Raw genomic sequence first — 16,883 nt, 5'->3', positions numbered from 1 at the left:
CGATGGAAAATGCCAAAAATCCAGGATTTCGTCCTGGATCATTAGATAAAAATACAAAGATGAACAGAGAAACAAAGTTGATTAACTCATGCAAAATTCAATAATATTCCCATGAAATTATAGAAAACTGTCGAAATGACATTAAGAATTCAATGAACTAAGAAGCGTCAAGGCACTTTTCATAATCATCAAACGAAACACCTCAAGGTATGAAAATTCAAATAAAAACCTTAAACATTTCATCTTGCTAACAAAACTCCATGATTTTAAGTAACATGGACCTAAGCTGCAACAGATGGCTTAGATGCAGCAGAGAGCCTGGATCTTTTCTTGGCTAAGCTCTCACTTCGTCGTTCTCTCTGCTCCTTCAATCTTGTGGCAAGAAGCTTCTGGTACTCAGCGGCCTCTGACTTGGCCTTAGCAATTCTTTTCTTCTTGTCAGCAATTCTTGCTCGCTTTCTTTGCAAGGTCAATGGAGTAACCAACCTCTGAATTTTGGGAGCTTTACTAACCTTCTTACCTGAACCACAGAATACATAACTTTAAACCAAGGGCATAAAAAAAATGTACTTCACAACAAATAAAGCAACTATTAACCAAGGAAGGTGACAAGCATACCAGATTTAGTTGTGAATGATCTGCGGTAAGTATTTACGTACTTCCGAACATCATCCTCTTTTGAGAGATTAAAGAGCTTGCGGATCTTTGAAGCCCTCTTAGGTCCTCTCATTCTTGGTTTCTCAGTGTCTGTCAGTCCAGGCAGATCTTGCTCTCCCTTCTTCACAATTACCAAGTTCAAAACAGAAAGGTCTTGGCTGACAATGCATCCGCGGACAGACTTCCTCCTGCGTTCTCCATTTCGCCTTCCATAACCGCGAAAGCAAGGGGTTCCTGTCCAAACAAAAGTGAATTTCTTCTCATCATTAAGTAAAGGAAACAAAGACCTGAACAAAAAGTTTTCAAATAAGCCAAAATGCACCAACACTGCATGTAGTTATCATGTCAACTCCAAAATAAAAGCATCCACTAACCTCTGTGAAGCAAGAGTCGGACACGGCCAGGAGTCAACACTCCCTGCTTCATGGGAAACCCTTGCTTGTCACAACCTCCCATAATCTTGAAAACATAACCCTTAAATTCCTATACAAAAGGAAAAAAACACACAGGATAATGGATAAAAAGAGAACATATAAGCATCCAATATGTAGCAAACTATCACATGCATAAAGCATACCTCTCCAAGTGCATCTCCGCTGACCTCCTGTGAGATCCTCTTGTCGAAAAAAGCCCGGCTACAGAGTCAAAAGGAACAAAACGTAAGGAACATTATGCATGAACATCATTTAAGACATTGAAAAACCAGAATCACAATACAATATCAATATGAATAAGTAATATGTAATATAGGAAAGTAGTTAAGGATTAACAGACAACCATACATGACAACATACCTAACAGACATTTACCAAGGATAATATAAACCATTTACATAAAAGTTTCAAAATGCTTTATCTAATTCTTCCATCGTATCTACCAATATTAGTCAACAAAACATTCTCTACCTATAAACAAAAATCAGGCTAATTTAACTTGCAACTTATGCTAGAAAGAAATTGTTCGCATCACATTTCCATTCCCACTTCCCAACCATTTACCTTTGATGGTTAATTATTGAACCAAATGGGAAAGTTCAACCCTTTGGATCCAGCTCGACTACACCTACGAGAGAGAGTTCTTAAAAATGCTATTATAAAAGGTTAAAATCCTATAAACAATATAGCTGCTGGGGTACTTACAATAAATAATCATAGCCAACATCATATGCTTAATGCTGAAATCCATAATATCTAACTGAGAGCATTGTATTAACTAAAAATCAAGGCCAGTAATCTCACAAGACTTTAACAAAGCGGAAACAAATCTCCAAAATAATCATAAAGATGAAAACTTTAACAAGAAAAACAAGAGCTTACAGTTTCTGGTCATCGTCGATTTCCAGCTTCTTTTGGCATCCCGTAGTGGGGTTGGCAATGTTGAACTGAAAAAGGAATAAAGAAAACACAGAGTCTTCTATTAGTAATCACGAAATTGAACTTTCAGAGTTTGATTTTTAGGCTTCATCGAATTGAAATCAGAGAAAAGTTTGCAAAGATCGAAACCTTCATGTTTGGTCCAGTACGAGCAGAGGCGGCTGTGCCAAAAATGAGACGCTAGCGCGAGAAAGTTTGCCTTCTGCTTCTGCTTCTGCTTCTAGGGTTTATTGAGAAGGGTTAAGTTTGGTATTTATTGGTTTGAGGGAATTCTAATATGTGTACCAAAAGTTAAATCTTCTGTGCTTCTTACCATATCTGCCGTACACGTGGGCTAATATTTCTGTGTTGGTAATGTAGATCCAAGTGGGGCTTTTAAGTTAATATCACTTTAAGAGACACCCGAATGGGCCTTTTTTTGAATACCCATGTGAGCTCATAATAAGGTTTCAAACCTCAAGATGCTTATTGGGTTGGGCCAGAACCCGATACAAAATTCATCTAAGCTGGAGCCTAATTTACCGAAAATGAAAAACATACCGCAGTTATAGGTTAATAAAACGCAACAATGATTCGGATTTGGGAGAATGAAAAGAGGAAACAATTAAATTTTCTCTATTAAATTCATTTTCTCCATTAAATTTAGCAATTTTTATTCGTGGAAACAATTAATTCATGAACAAGCAAACGAGCTTGTTTATCCATATATATTCTTTCAATGTCCAATCTTCCAAGAGTTTCATATAAGATCAACAAATTTTATTATACATTTTTTATTATGATTTCATGTCCGGTCTTTATTACAGGAGTCATTTTCCCGTGGACTATATATATATATATTGATTGAATTTGATTATTAAAATTATAATACATTTAAAAAAAAAAAAAAAAACCCTTATAAACATAACCGATCTCCGTAGATTTCCAAAAAAAAAAAAAAAAAAAAAAAAAAAAAACCCTCCAATATTATTAACACAAATCTAACTTCAAAACTCAATTCTTAAAATTAGTGGTCTAATAAATTGAAGGATGTAAAAATTTTGCACAATAAAGAAAGTAAATCAACTTTTATAAGAATGTTTATGGGTTCTCCTTGTATAACACAATTAAATAGTATAGCAGACCTGGAGTATGTTGATGGTGCTTTGCTAGGAGACAAATAATATTCGTATCAGTATAATAATCCTCTGATTAACAACAAGAACAAGCAATTTAGCTCCGGAAGTGTCTGGATCATGGCCCTCCATGTCAACATGCACATCTGTACAATCCTAAAATATATATATTATATATATTATAATTCCCCATCACATGATATCTGATGCAACAATGCAGGAAGGCATGATTGAGACTATTCATTGAATAATAGTATACAACCACATCACAAGCAAAAATTTATATTTAATACTGAAGGTTGCAAATAAAGCAACAGAGAGGATTTACAAAAAGGGAAATGAAATGCCATGTGGCTAAACAAGGATTACACAAAGGGACTCATCCATTAACAGAAAATATGATGCCTATAATCATGTATACAATACCTCAAAAAAGTATGATTTTATTTATTCAGATTGCTCATAAAGGGCACACAAAATCGCCACTTGTATCATAATCAACATCAGCATCTATGTCATCAAGATCCATGCTTCCTTCAAGCAAATTGTCTCCACTCTTTGGCAGCTCAACAGTTTTTCTTGCCTCTTGGATTATAGACAGAACTTCTTCAATGCTTTGAGATGGGTTATTCACGTCATTGCTTTGCCAGCTGCCTCCTTCCGTTAGTTCTATGGGCAAGTTCTTCAAGAACCATGGATGATTTTTTATTTCTGGAATGGTTATTCTCTACATACAAACAAAGCAAAACCATGACCATAACAAAAGCCATTGAATAGTTGGGGAAAAAAAAGAATTCTTTTATAAATATAGATAAGCTTTTTATACACAAATCTTAATCAAGTATCAAGAAACTTCAAAATCACATGCTAATCAGGGGTTGAGTGACAACATTTAGGCACCTTTTTATCTTCTGGTTCAAAGGTATAATGTTGTCACAGAATATAATTATTTTCTTATAACAGCAGACAACATATCTATATTTTCTTGCAAAGTAAAGGCCGAGTTACCTTTTCAGGATTCGCCACAAAAATTCGAGATAAGAGGTGCCTGCACTCCACAGAAACTCGGACATAATCTGGGATTGAATAGTGGACGCTCAGAATCCTCTGCAAAAAGCAATAGTAATTTAATAATAGTACTTTAATAATGTAGTTTAATAAGATTTCCACCATAAATCATGCATTCCTTTAACAATTGCATTAATTTTATAGTTTATTTGTTAATTGCGTTGTGTAATCACTCACCCCAATTGATTTTCTAAAGTTTTTTGGGTCACCAGGATCTTCAAAAGGATATGCTCCGATTAGCATCACATACAGGGTAACTCCACAAGACCAAACATCCGCAATCTATAAATCTTGCAGATTAGTGATGGTACAGATGGCTGACCAGCAACTAAAGAGTAAAAGCACATAAACTGAAAGGACAAAAAAAAAAAAGGGAAAGAAAGACAAGGGTATTACCTTCCCATCATATTCTTTTTTAGACAGAACCTCAGGAGCAATGTAAGCTGGTGTTCCTACTGTAGATTTTGGTTGAGAATGCAATACAGCTGACTACACAATAAATCAAGATAACTAGCAATCAAGAGTTCATCAAACTTCATATCTGAACACTATCAGTTCAGCACCATCAAGATAAGAAGCTTACCTTTGAATATCCAAAGTCACATATTTTTACCCGTGGTGCTGTGCTGCCATCTAAGAGTGTATTTTCAAGTTTAAGATCTCTATGACAAATTTGCTGTAAATTACGAAACCCTCATATCAGATGCTATAAGAGATCATAATACAATTACAAAGTAATGTAGAAAGATAAGGACACATTGATGAACAAAGGGACACAGTTATACCATCGAATGGCAGTAACTAACTCCTGATATCAATTGCTGGAAGAAGAACCTTGCCTGATTCAAATAGACACAAAACCTCCAGAATGTAAAACATCAAATGAATAATAAGCTAACAAATGAAATCCACATAAATATTCAAATGCTACACGTCATTTCCATTGAATATCCAAAAGACCCCATATTTTCTGATATAAGAGAGTGAGAGAGAGAGAGAGAGAGAGAGATATGATTTGCATGATCTTTCTTGCTTTCACTACCTCATCTTCACTAAATCTACCAGCATTACATATCCTCTCGAAGAGTTCTCCTCCTGCAGCGTACTCCATGACTATGGCTAGATGGGTAGGCGTTAACAGAACCTGCAAATGGTACCATCACAAATTACAGGACATCCCTTTCATTAAAATTCCCTTTTAGGATCTGAAACTCAATTGGGTCGGTGCTCCACAAAATCAAACCAAAACAAGCACCTAGGTCTGGTCACTTGAATTGAAAGTGAAGAGGATGTGTAAAGTAACATGGCTTCTGTTACTAGTTTGATTCTCAAGAAAATCGAGGGAAGTAAAGGAATGGAAGGTAAGGAAATATTAGACTCATTATCTAGATTGTCGTGTGTTTTATATGTGAAAGGGAACATTTCCAATTGCAACTTACTAGATCATAAAAGGAAATAATAAAACAGGTAAGCAGAGTCCTTACAACAAGTATGAGTATCTTATGGAATTATATGGTTAGACATTATTGCCTTGACAGTGCAGTACCCAACAATTATAAGACAAGACAATGAACGAGAATTAGCCCTCACAAGACAAAAATTTCAGTAACAATTAACAAACCTCTTTGAATCTAACTATATTGGGATGCTTCAATGATCTATGGTTCATAATTTCCCTTTTTACATGTTCATCAATCTGCAACAACGAAAAGAACCAATCTTCCATGAACTCATGTCCCATCACAAAAATACCCACATGACAAAAAGATGATGGCAACAAATTTAATTTCGAAAATTAGCACCAAGAAATGAAGCAAAGATCAAAATTAAGGAAAGTGAAGCGAAACAAATTAAAGAAGCAAACAAAATTAGCATAAAAAAAAAAAAAAGACCTTTTGGCCTCTCTCGATGAACTTAACAGCAAAGAACTCTTTGGTCCATCTATCTCTAACCAGCTTGGCCACCCCAAAATTCCCTGACCCAATATCTTTCACAATCTCATAACGCTCCATACCTACTAAAACAAAGTACAAGGAAAGCAAAAGCAAAGAAATATTCTCTTCTCAAGCTCAGCGACTTCAAAAACAGAGCATAAACTAATAGTAATACTTTCTAATTCTTTATTCCAAAGCTCTTTAGAGTAACTGACAAGTTATTGACATAGAAAGTCTTGCAGAGAGAAGTTCAGGTTCAACAATCAGTGTTTGACTGCGGATTATAAAGATAGAGACATGGAGATAGTTTACACGTGCGAAGAACGGTGCAGAATGGTTTTGGTAAACCAATACATACAGGGAGAAGAGCGAAAGACAAGAAAAGCAAAAGGTAAATGAAGTGTCAGTCGGTGTGGCGCTGTCGTTCTGTTTGGAAAGTGTGAAAATTGGTTTCCCTGGTGAGAAAAAGATTGACCAAAACCATCGTACAGAAATATAGAAGACCCATCACCGGGCGCTAAATTTTGGGCGGTAAGATCGGTTACAGTCAAAGCCTAAGGGCTGTAGGGTGGCCCACGAAGCTGGGTTGAAATGTATGAAAGGATTCAATCTTCTTGAAGGCCTAAAATCCAAATGGGTTACTGTTACTCCACCAGCCGAGCTCAAACAAGTTTCATAGCTCGTGGTTTTCTATTTATTGTTATTATTTTTGCTTTCAGTTAATTTAAATGTCATAGCCTCGAGCCGACAAGCCTTGCAAGATATGTATAGGTAAAATAACTATTTAGTTCCCGAATTTTACTATACTTACAATTTGGTTTCTCTCATTTGATAAATACACTAATTAATTCATATGGTTTAGTTCCGTTAAACTATTTAATACTCTATTTAAAAAAAAATTATTATTTTTGCTATTAAATGAGTGAATAAAAATAGCTCAGTAAAAAGTGAGAATTGGATAGTAATGTTGTATTTAACTTTAAGAACTAAATAATTAAATATATTATTTAACTCTTAACATAACACTTTGTCGATAAAAAAAATTAAACTAATAGTTTAATGAAACTAAATTTTAAAAACTGTTAAATGTATTTACTAAACAAGAAGAATGAAGTTGTAATTATAACCAAACTGAAAATATGACTTTTTGAATTGAATAATTTTGTAGTTCTGTAAATTAAAGAATCAACTTCCACCATATTTGCTATTTGCTAAATCAACAAATGAGCATGCATATTTATTTTTATGCCAGGTTTATTGGAATAGAGTTCTGGCCCTTCTGCTTTTATTCAGAATGTTATTATTTTTTATATTGATAATAGATAATGATAAGCAAAAGTTCCTATGGGGTCCCTCCGACATGGGACCCACATACATTTGAAAAGAAAAAAACACGGTTTTTTGGCAGTTAAAGAAGGCCACAGAAGAAGAAAAAGGAAACTAAAAATTGGCATGCAATTTTTGACAAAAATGGAGAGCCGTGAATAAATTATACACGGCTCTCTCGTAACCTCTCCTAGTGAAGCCTCAAGCAAAACACAGCAAAAAGAAGGAAAAAAAAATGTAGAGGGAGATATCTAGTTTTAGGAAGGGTTTCCTAAAACTAGGGATGGAAAAATAGTGAAAAAATTATTATGGAGTGTTTTTAGGAAACACTTTGAGTGCCACTATTTTTGTATTAATCTCTTTGTGTATCTACTATTTTTTAATAGTGGAAGAATTATTCGGAGTTTGTCCCGTGGACGTAGCCCTAAACAGTTGAGGGCAAACCACGTAAATTTCTATATGTCCCATTTCTATTTTTCCGCTGCGTTAATTTTCTCTTAATTGGTTGAAAGGGCCCAACAAATGGTATCAGAGCTGATGCCCAAAAACTGGTATCAGAGCTAATGCCTAACAAATGGTATCAGAGCCGAAGTTTTCGGTAGGTCCAGCCGGTCAGATAGTGGTACCGGATTCGTGGATATATTTTGAAAATAAATATACCATGATGAAGAGAAAATTACGACAAGTTCATTAGTGTTGTCTGCTCCGAAAGACGTTGCAGAATCGACTTAATGATGAATAGTAAAATAGTAACTCAAAGTTGATGTAAACAGTACTATTGGCGTTATTGTTGTTGAGTCCGTTGTAAATAAGCCCAACACTATTCACGCATAGTACTATTCACATGTACAGTTACTATTCACGCATACAGTTACTATTCCAGTATACAGTCACTATTCACGTATACTACTGTTCATGTATACATTTTATCTTGGTGATGATTTTCTGCGCAAGTCAAAATGGACAAGCAAAATGATCAGTCTAAATGGTGGGAATTACCATATATGGAGAAATAAGAGATCTCCTTATGGTAATTAAAATGCATCTGCCTGTGTTTAGTTGAACTAAACCGGAAGACAAGACTGATGAGGAATGGGCTTTCGAGCATGCGTCCAAATCTCAGTTGGTAGATTTGATGATGAAGGTTTCTGTAGCACCTTCAGAAATGGTCAGTAGAAGCTCACAAAAGGTTCATTTGAGGTAGTTAAAAACCGAAAACTGTACGTAATGCATGCGAAACTCTCCCAAGACACTTTGAGTGTAGTGGAGAATGATAGTACAGTTGAATTGTGGCATAAACGACTACGCCACATGAGTAAGAAAACTTTGGCAAGAAAAAATGTACTACCTGGTTTGGATGAAGTTCACCTAGACAAGTGTCATGATTGTATGGCGGAAAAGCTAAACAGAGTAGCTTTCAAGATTACCCCTCCTTCTAGAATGAAGAATGTATTAAATCTGATTCATTCAGATTTGTGTGGACCATTGACGATGTCATATGGTGGAAATCGATATTTTGTGATATTTATCGATGACCATTCTAGAAAGACCTGGATATACATATTGAAGTCTTCTAAACCTGATTGAGAGACAGACAAGCAAGAAGCTGAAGTGTATCAGGACAGATAATGGCGGAGAATACACTGGGCCATTTGATGTTTTCTGCAAAGAGCATGGCATTCGACATCAAACGACACCTCCCAAGACGCTGCAACTGAACAGTTTGGCTGATAGGATGAATAGAACTTTGATGGAGAGAGTTAGATGTTTACTCTCACATGCAAAGTTGTCTAAAAGATTGGGGTGAAGCTTCACTCACAATAGTTTATCGTTCACCCTGTTTCCCTCTACAGTATGATACTTCAGAGAGAGTATGGTTAGGAAATGATGTTTCCTATGATCATTTGCGGGTGTTTAGTTGCAAAGCCTTCGTGCATATCCTGAAGGATGAACGGTCTAAGCTTGATGTCAAGACTAGACGGTGTGTATTCATTGGCTATGGCCAAGACCAATTTAGCTATAAGTTTTATGACCCAATCCAGAAGACGATTATAAGAAATCGTGATGTTGTATTTGTTGGCTCAAGGGTCAAAATTTAATCTTGGGATTTTAATGATTAATACAAAACAAATAAATTTAAATTATATTATTTGTGCTAATATTATTTTATGCAGAATTCTTTTAGAAAGAAATCGTACAAGGCAAGTCCTACATTGAGTGTAAAGTTATTCGAAGATCCTAGTAGCTAGGTATTTAGGACACTTTGTAGGATAGAGAGAAAATTCATATATGAGCATATAAATTAATTTTTCTCTCAACAAAAATATTTTTCGAAAATTAGATTTTCCAAAATAAACTCTTTTATTTGTTTTCGAAAAATATTCTTTAAAGTTAAAATGATTTAATTTCCTAAAACTAAAAAGATTACGTCTCTAAATGTTTTTGGTAATAAATCATACACTTTACTTTTCGGAAATATCTTATGAAGATCTAAATAAACTTCAATTTATTCTCTTACCTTAAAATGAAGGGAGAAATCTTTTCGTTTTTAGTAAGAACATCTTATTTGAAAAATATTTTCCAAATAAAAATGCTTTCGAAAATCTTTTTGATTTTAGGAAAAAATCATCTTTCATTCTTCTTACCAAAAAGGATAAAATAAAATTTTGGTAACTAAAGATTTTCGTATCTTCTAATCAAGGAAAGCAAATATTCTGATTTCAAATGAAATATCCACTTTCCAAAAGCAAGAGACACGATGCTCTCTATAAATAGGAGCTTTCACGTCTTGAGCTATGAGGAAGTAAGAGTTTTCGTTTTAAGAGCATTCTCTCATTGATCACGTCTTTATCTCTCAAAACTTACTCTCTACCCCCCATTTTTCTTTTCATCTTTACAATTCATGTTTTTATCTTTAAAGAGAAAAGAATTTTTTTTAACTACTTTTGAAAAACGGTTCTGTGTTTTAAACGATTTTCTAATCTGATAAACTGTTTTTCCTGTGCTTATATATGCATTTCTTTTTGTCTATTTAGATTTTGTAATCTATAGTAGACAGGTTTTTATTTGATAAACATTTGTGTTATAGCTTAGGTGAGAAGCTATTGTGAAAGAGGTTATCAAGCAACCTTCTCCTTGTGTGAGATTTTAATGTCTTGAATTGAGTTTCTGTACTCTGCCAAAAACAGAAAGGGTTGAGGTTAACTAGAACCTTTGAAAAATCTAGTGGTATAAAAGGGTAGATCTAGGTGTTGATCTATTGCCTTGTATTGTTGGTTTGTCTCTTACCCTTGAAAAAGAGATAACATAGTTGAGGATCTCAAGATGCGTCTTGGGGAGTGGATGTAGGCGAGTTAGTGCCGAACCACTATAAATCACTGTGTTGATCTTTTAATTTCTGAAGTTTGCTTGATACTGCTTTTATTACACTTCTGTTTATATTTTAGAAATGCTAAAGTTGAAAATGAATTTGATGTTCTAAAACTGTTATAAGCCTTATCTTTTCTGAATGTTAGAACTCTAGAATTCTGATAAGTGAATATAACAAGTTTTAACTGTTCTTCTATTCACAGTATATTTCACTGCTTGGGTTTCTAATTAATTTTCTAAACTTTATGAGGAAGTTCTAATTACAATAACTTTCCATCATAAAGTAGTTCTGATACTTGATTAAGGCTTTGTGAAGCAGTTCTAAATTCAATAATTGTCTTTCACACAGTCTTATATGATTTTCTAAACTTTATGAGGAAGTTCTAATTTCAATAGCTTTCCTTCATAAATAAGTTCTAATATTGAATAAGTCAGTGTGAAGCTGTTCTAATCAATAGCTGCACTTTGCACAGACTTTCTATCTTTTATAAATAGAACATTGTGAGGTGATTCTAATTCATAATCTATTCTCACGAGTTCTGTATTTTTCCGCTGCACTTAGAATTCTATATTTTGTTTTAAAATTCTAAAATTTATATTTATTTTTAGAAAACCCAATTCACCCCCCTCTTGGGTTGTGCCATACATATACAAGACCCACAGTATTTGTTGAAATCAGACTATTGAAGATATTGAAGCGGAGTGCCAATAGATCTGATGAAGACTCAACAGACATACAGAGAATCCCTCCAACAGAACGCAGACAAATTGGAGATGAAGAAAATGTTCCACAAGAACAAGTGCCAAAGTTAGAAAATCCAGAAGTTCCTAACAAAAATGAACCAGATGAAGATTATGGTGTTCATGTTCAACCATCAGCACCTGAAGGTTCTCAAACATTAAGAAGATCTAGTAGAGTCTGAAAACCATCTACTAGATATCCAGTCAATGAGTGTGTACTAATGACTGATGGAGGAGAACCTGAAAGCTTTGAAGAAGCTATGGAAAATGAACACAAGAGGAACTGGATTGAAGCCATGCAAGATGAAATGAAGTCCTTGCATGAGGATGAAACATTTGAGCTGGTGAAGTTGCCCAAAGGCAAGAAAGCTTTGAAGAACAAGTGGGTATTCAGGATCAAGCAGGAAGAACACAGCTCCCAACCACGATTCTAAGCTAGACTGGTTGTGAAAGGATTCAATCAAAGAAAGGGTATTGATTTTGATCTTTTCACCAGTTGTGAAAATGACATCCATTCGAACAGTGCTCGGAATGGACGCCAGTTTTGATCTGTAAATTGAGCAAATGAATGGAAAGACTACCTTCTGACATGGAGATTTGGAAGAAGAAATATACATGGAGCAGTCAGAGGGTTTCGTAGAAAAAGAGGATTGTGTTTGCAAATTGAGGAAGAGCTTGTACGGCTTGAAGCAGGCATTGAGACAATGGTACAAGAAGTTTGAGTATGTTATGGGGGAGCAAGGCTACAGAAAGACTACTTCAGATCATTATGTTTCTATGAAGAAATTCTCTGATGATGACTACATTGTTTTTGCTTTATGTGGTTGATATGGTGACTGTTGGTCAGAATTAATAGCTTGAAGAAACAACTAAGTAAGTCTTTTGCTATGAAAGACTTGGGACCAGTAAAGCAAATTCTTGGCATGAAGATCAAAGAGCCAAGGAATCATGGTTGTCACAGGAGAAGTACATTGAGAAAGTACGTCAAAGGTTTAGAATGAAAAATGTTAAAGCGATTAGTTGTCCTCTTACTAATCACTTTAAATTGAGTTCTAAATAGTGCCATTTTATGGATGGATGGAAGGAAGAAAAGGAAAAGGTTCCATACGCTTCAGCAGTTGAAAGCTTGATGTATGCCATGGTTTGTACACGTCCAGATATTGCTCACGCAGTTGGAGTAGTGAATCAGTTTCTTTCAAATCCTGGAAAGGAACATTGGACTGCATAAAATGGATTTTCAGGATATCCAATCACATTAGCAGGGGGAGCCGTGTCGTGGCAGTCAAGATTACAGAAGTGTGTTGCTCTGTCAACAGCTAAGGCAGAAGGAGAAGTTCGAGTTGTGTGTCGAAGCAGCAGGAATGAAGAATCCTACCATGTCGTTGGGAGGGGGGAATTGTTGTGGGGTCCCTCCGACATGTGGGACCCACATACATTTGAAAAAAAAACATATGTTTTTTTGGCAGTCAAAGAAGGCCGCAGAAGAAGAAAAAGGAAACTAAAAATTGACATGCAATTTTTGACAAAAATGGAGAGCCGTGAATGAGTTATACACGGCTCTCTCGTAACCTCTCCTATAAATAGAGGTGGTGAAGCCTCAAGCAAAACACAACAGAAAGAAGGAAAAAAAAAAATATAGAGAGAGTTATCTAGTTTTAGGAAGGGTTTTCCACAAGTAGGGAGGGAAAAATAGTGAGGAAATTATTATGGAGTGTTTTTGGGAAACACTTTGAGTGCCACTATTTTTGTATTACTCTCTTTGTGTACCTACTATTTTTTAATAGTGGAAGAATTATTCGGAATTTGTCCCATGGACGTAGCCTTAAACAGTTGAGGGTGAACCACGTAAATTTCTGTGTGTCTCATTTCTATTTTTCTGCTGCGTTAATTTTCTCTTAATTGGTTGAAAGGGCCCAACAAGTGGTATCAGAGCTGATGCCCAAAAACTGGTATCAGAACTAATGCCTAACATTTCCATTAAAAAAAATAAATTAATGGTGGTTTTTTTATTATTTTTATTTTTCCCAGCCCAAAGTTCAGCCAATACGCTCAATACTGCTAAAATTGCCTGTAAAATCATCGTATTTCTTGAACAAATGATTTTTTTCCTTCTGTACTAAGTTTTGAAAACTATTTATTAGAATGATATATGTCATTATATATAGTACAATATTACTTGGTGCGAGTTACAACCAAATAGTTTTCTATGGCTGCCCTCAGTTTAAAAATGGAATCCTTTAACAGATTGGTTAACTAACTAAACTGAAATCTTCCTGTACCATTATTTTGACATGATCAAACACATGCACTGCACATCTATACTCTTGAATGACGCTCAGAAAACATTTGCTTAGACCAGATTTATGGCTCCACCTATAAATCAAATCAATGAAAATAAGAATTTTTTAAACATTTTTACTTTCTTTTTTTTTCCCCAGTATATAGTTAGAAATAAATCGTTCCAATAAAAATTCATATTTTCATTTATTTGATCCTCCTCCTAACATTGAAATTTGTAATTATAATCTCTATCCCTTATATGTTGGGCTGTCCTTAATGGACTTCGATATAATTTGTATTTGAAATTGTAATTGATCGCGGGACTGGCAGATAGCATATTGTAATATATTCCTTGTGTAGATCTAAAGGCAGAAAGAAAAAAAAAAAAAATACAAAAGGTAACAAAACAAATATCTACATGCATGGGTATGCATATGATACATTAGTTCTGCTCGACTGATCTGTCATCGCTGGCGTCCACGATGGAAGGGCCAAGATACGGTGCTCCTATGACAACTAGGTCACCTGGAAGCTCTATCTCTTCAAGCACTGTGTAACCTGCAGGTTCATAATTTTGATTCTATTTCATTACATAATATTTAAGTACTTATGTACCAACTATAGCGTAAAAATTAAACTTAATTATACATTTACCTGATAGAGAAGGAATGGGATATTGGGAGAAGTAAGTGGAAGGCCTGCCATGGTCTTCAGAGTAAGGAGGGGACAACACATCCAAAACAGCACAGGGTGTCAATGCAGTGAAAGAATGGATATTTCCTCCACTTTTAGGAAATAGAATGGATGGTTCGATTGGTGCACTTAATATCCCATCCATTACTGTCCTTGCTACCCCAACTGCACCCACCCGCACCATTTCAATTTACAAGCAACGGATTATCGAACCTTAATCAATTTTTTTCTTCAAATAAAACAACATGCGTGGTTAAATTAACATTGGTCTATTTTGCAACTATAGCTCTAATTTACCAAATTAATTAATTGTCATTTCTTGTCTGACCAAGTCTTTAAAATTAAGCTGGCTAAAAACCAATAATAAAAATAAAAAATAAGGAAAAATCCTTACTTGTTCGGCAGCTAGAATTGTCCACCTTCAACCAATCATAAGCTTTTACATACATAGATCCATAAAGGAGCTTGCTAAACACAGTCATTCCAGGGTGATCATGGAGAGGAAATATTGCTCCTGCTGGAAAGCAAAATATCCCTATCTGTTCAGACATTACAAAAAAAAAAAAAAAAAAAAAATTTAAAAACCCCCTTGTGTAAATATTTCATACTTATAGTAATATGTATATATGAATCTAAATAGTAAACAATTATTTGTATGAGCTAGTTAGAATTTTACATAGGTTCGTCTTATCAGGGTTGCGAGAGATCGCAACTCATTCGAATCTTTGTCAAATTGAAATGAAGAAATGAATAAAATTATATACTCACTGAGAATCTATCACATTCATGGATGTGAATGTAAGTTATTTCAGCAACTCCTTGCCCGAAAATCAAGTCCTTATTGTTACCTTCTTCTGGGCTCGAACTTGGAGATCTAGGCAACCTAAATTCATCGATACCAACATCAACAGCTTCAAATGTATCTGCATTCATCAACCAATAATAATGAATAATTATCATTTGTAATTTACACTTTATAGTAAATGGAAGATCATGCCTATGTATCATTTATATATATCCTCCATACCTAAGAGATTTTTGAGAGAAAGAATCTGTTGATAAGTGGGGAGATCTTTTTGTGTAAATACATGGTTACAGGCATCAAATAGTCTTTGCACTTTGCTCTTCTCCATTTCCATTTCCATTGTTGATTTTTTTTTTTTTTTTTTTTTTGTACATATATATATATATATATATATATACAGAATTTTATCAACTTTCGATTTAATATAGTTGGTTATTATTATAAATATATAGAAAAAGGGTGAGGCTTTCGTCATAAATTTGATAATGAGCAATACATTGAAAACGTAAGTAATGCATGCCAAAGAAACCAGGGGCTTTTTTTTGACTTTTTTTGAAGTTACGGTGGGCTTGTTTGTTTGTTAATGGATTTCTTGGAACTGTAGGTCACGGGAATTCTTGAACCTAACAATTTGTACACACAACAATTGCCCTTTGCTTGTGGTTAAATGTATAAATTATGGGCTAATTATTAAAGGAAAGGATAAAAACATCGATCAGTAAACAATATTAATATAAATACCATTTGCTCTTTTCAAAATAAATATATAAATACCATTTGTAAATTGTAAATGGAGTTTTCCCTACTTTAGAGGTAAGTGAATTATTATTGACTAGTGATTTGTTTGTATGTTTAATTTAATGTTTTAATAACTTATAAAGAATAATAAATTAACATTTTAATTTTAGTATGTTAAGATCGGTATGTTATTTTCTTATTAGTAATAAATCTAATTTTGTATATGAAAGTTGATTCATGTGATAACATATTAACAGAACAAAAATAAAACTTATATAGATTTCAACTAAAAAATAGAATTTATTATTTATATATTTGTGGAAACATAGTTAATCATATTAAAATATTTTACTTGATAGTATAATAATAGTTTTAAACCAAGTGTTTGGTATGAGTAATTCGATACTCTCATTCCTAAAATAAGGTAGCAAGTTCGTATCTTCTGTGAATAAAGACTAGTCAAATTTCATAAATCATTGAATACATTTTGGCTGTGATAAACGGTGGGAGCAATATATTTAAATAATTATATACATATCAAAGTACATTAAGTAAAAACAAGATCCTAATTTTTGTAAGGGACTATATATTATTCTTGATTATCAGAATAAGTAGCATGTTGATTCAGAAAACCATCAAGCTTCCTTAGAGGGAGCATTATTATGCCTGGCTAATAAATAGCTGGTGATCATGTCTAATATTACAAACTGCTATATAAATAGTTGGCAAGGAGACAACAGCAACTGTCTCCTGTTTTAAACATGGAGGAAAAAAAAAAAGATAA

General features: G+C 34.2%; 3 protein-coding genes across 5 annotated transcripts; all 3 read right to left on the bottom strand.

The window, feature by feature from the left end:
* Positions 1 to 81: 81 nt before the first annotated feature.
* LOC105630639 (small ribosomal subunit protein eS6) lies at positions 82 to 2,317 on the bottom strand. The gene is made up of 6 exons (XM_012212511.4): positions 2,160 to 2,317; positions 1,974 to 2,038; positions 1,235 to 1,292; positions 1,032 to 1,140; positions 619 to 891; positions 82 to 520 (listed from the first exon to the last, which is right to left on the bottom strand). Exons 1-6 carry the CDS (start codon positions 2,163 to 2,165, stop codon positions 282 to 284), a joined length of 750 nt encoding a protein of 249 aa, XP_012067901.1. The 5' UTR covers positions 2,166 to 2,317; the 3' UTR covers positions 82 to 281.
* A 1,094-nt stretch (positions 2,318 to 3,411) lies between these two features.
* On the bottom strand, positions 3,412 to 6,601 carry SNRK2-8 (Protein kinase superfamily protein). Of its 2 annotated transcripts, XM_012212513.3 has the most exons (9): positions 6,106 to 6,595; positions 5,835 to 5,909; positions 5,256 to 5,357; positions 4,999 to 5,052; positions 4,797 to 4,889; positions 4,610 to 4,702; positions 4,391 to 4,495; positions 4,154 to 4,252; positions 3,412 to 3,872 (listed from the first exon to the last, which is right to left on the bottom strand). In XM_012212513.3, the coding sequence occupies exons 1-9, from the start codon at positions 6,223 to 6,225 to the stop codon at positions 3,606 to 3,608; spliced, it is 1,008 nt and encodes a 335-aa protein (XP_012067903.1). In that variant the 5' UTR covers positions 6,226 to 6,595; the 3' UTR covers positions 3,412 to 3,605. The 2 variants fall into 2 exon arrangements, with proteins under 2 accessions (XP_012067903.1, XP_037496158.1); XM_037640230.2 differs by lacking the exon at positions 5,835 to 5,909 and having other exon boundaries at positions 6,106 to 6,601.
* A 7,551-nt stretch (positions 6,602 to 14,152) lies between these two features.
* On the bottom strand, positions 14,153 to 15,733 carry LOC105630981 (plant cysteine oxidase 1). Of its 2 annotated transcripts, none has more exons than XM_012212979.4 (5): positions 15,584 to 15,733; positions 15,325 to 15,479; positions 14,951 to 15,095; positions 14,518 to 14,721; positions 14,153 to 14,421 (listed from the first exon to the last, which is right to left on the bottom strand). In XM_012212979.4, exons 1-5 carry the CDS (start codon positions 15,699 to 15,701, stop codon positions 14,306 to 14,308), a joined length of 738 nt encoding a protein of 245 aa, XP_012068369.2. In that variant the 5' UTR covers positions 15,702 to 15,733; the 3' UTR covers positions 14,153 to 14,305. The 2 variants fall into 2 exon arrangements, with proteins under 2 accessions (XP_012068369.2, XP_020533742.1); XM_020678083.3 differs by having other exon boundaries at positions 14,354 to 14,443.
* Positions 15,734 to 16,883: the final 1,150 nt, after the last annotated feature.

This window comes from Jatropha curcas, chromosome 9, assembly GCF_041381405.1.
Source record: "Jatropha curcas cultivar XTBG-Jc1 chromosome 9, XTBG_Jcur_1.0, whole genome shotgun sequence".
NCBI classification, from domain to species: domain Eukaryota; kingdom Viridiplantae; phylum Streptophyta; class Magnoliopsida; order Malpighiales; family Euphorbiaceae; genus Jatropha; species Jatropha curcas.
This window is presented reverse-complemented; position numbering and strand designations above follow the sequence as displayed.

Coding starts and splice junctions, on each gene's coding strand:
- LOC105630981 (XM_012212979.4), bottom strand. CDS start 15,701: ATGGAAATGGAAATGGAGAAGAGCAAAGTGCAAAGACTATTTGATGCC. Junction 15,480..15,583: donor TTCTCTCAAAAATCTCTTAG/GTATGGAGGATA, acceptor TGATGAATGCAG/ATACATTTGAAGCTGTTGAT. Junction 14,722..14,950: donor CAATTCTAGCTGCCGAACAA/GTAAGGATTTTT, acceptor GGGTGGGTGCAG/TTGGGGTAGCAAGGACAGTA.
- LOC105630639 (XM_012212511.4), bottom strand. Junction 1,293..1,973: donor ATCGACGATGACCAGAAACT/GTAAGCTCTTGT, acceptor TTGACTCTGTAG/CCGGGCTTTTTTCGACAAGA. Junction 521..618: donor ATCATTCACAACTAAATCTG/GTATGCTTGTCA, acceptor TCTGTGGTTCAG/GTAAGAAGGTTAGTAAAGCT.
- SNRK2-8 (XM_012212513.3), bottom strand. CDS start 6,225: ATGGAGCGTTATGAGATTGTGAAAGATATTGGGTCAGGGAATTTTGGG. Junction 5,053..5,255: donor GTAGATTTAGTGAAGATGAG/GTAGTGAAAGCA, acceptor TATTTGAATCAG/GCAAGGTTCTTCTTCCAGCA. Junction 4,890..4,998: donor TTAGTTACTGCCATTCGATG/GTATAACTGTGT, acceptor CGTAATTTACAG/CAAATTTGTCATAGAGATCT.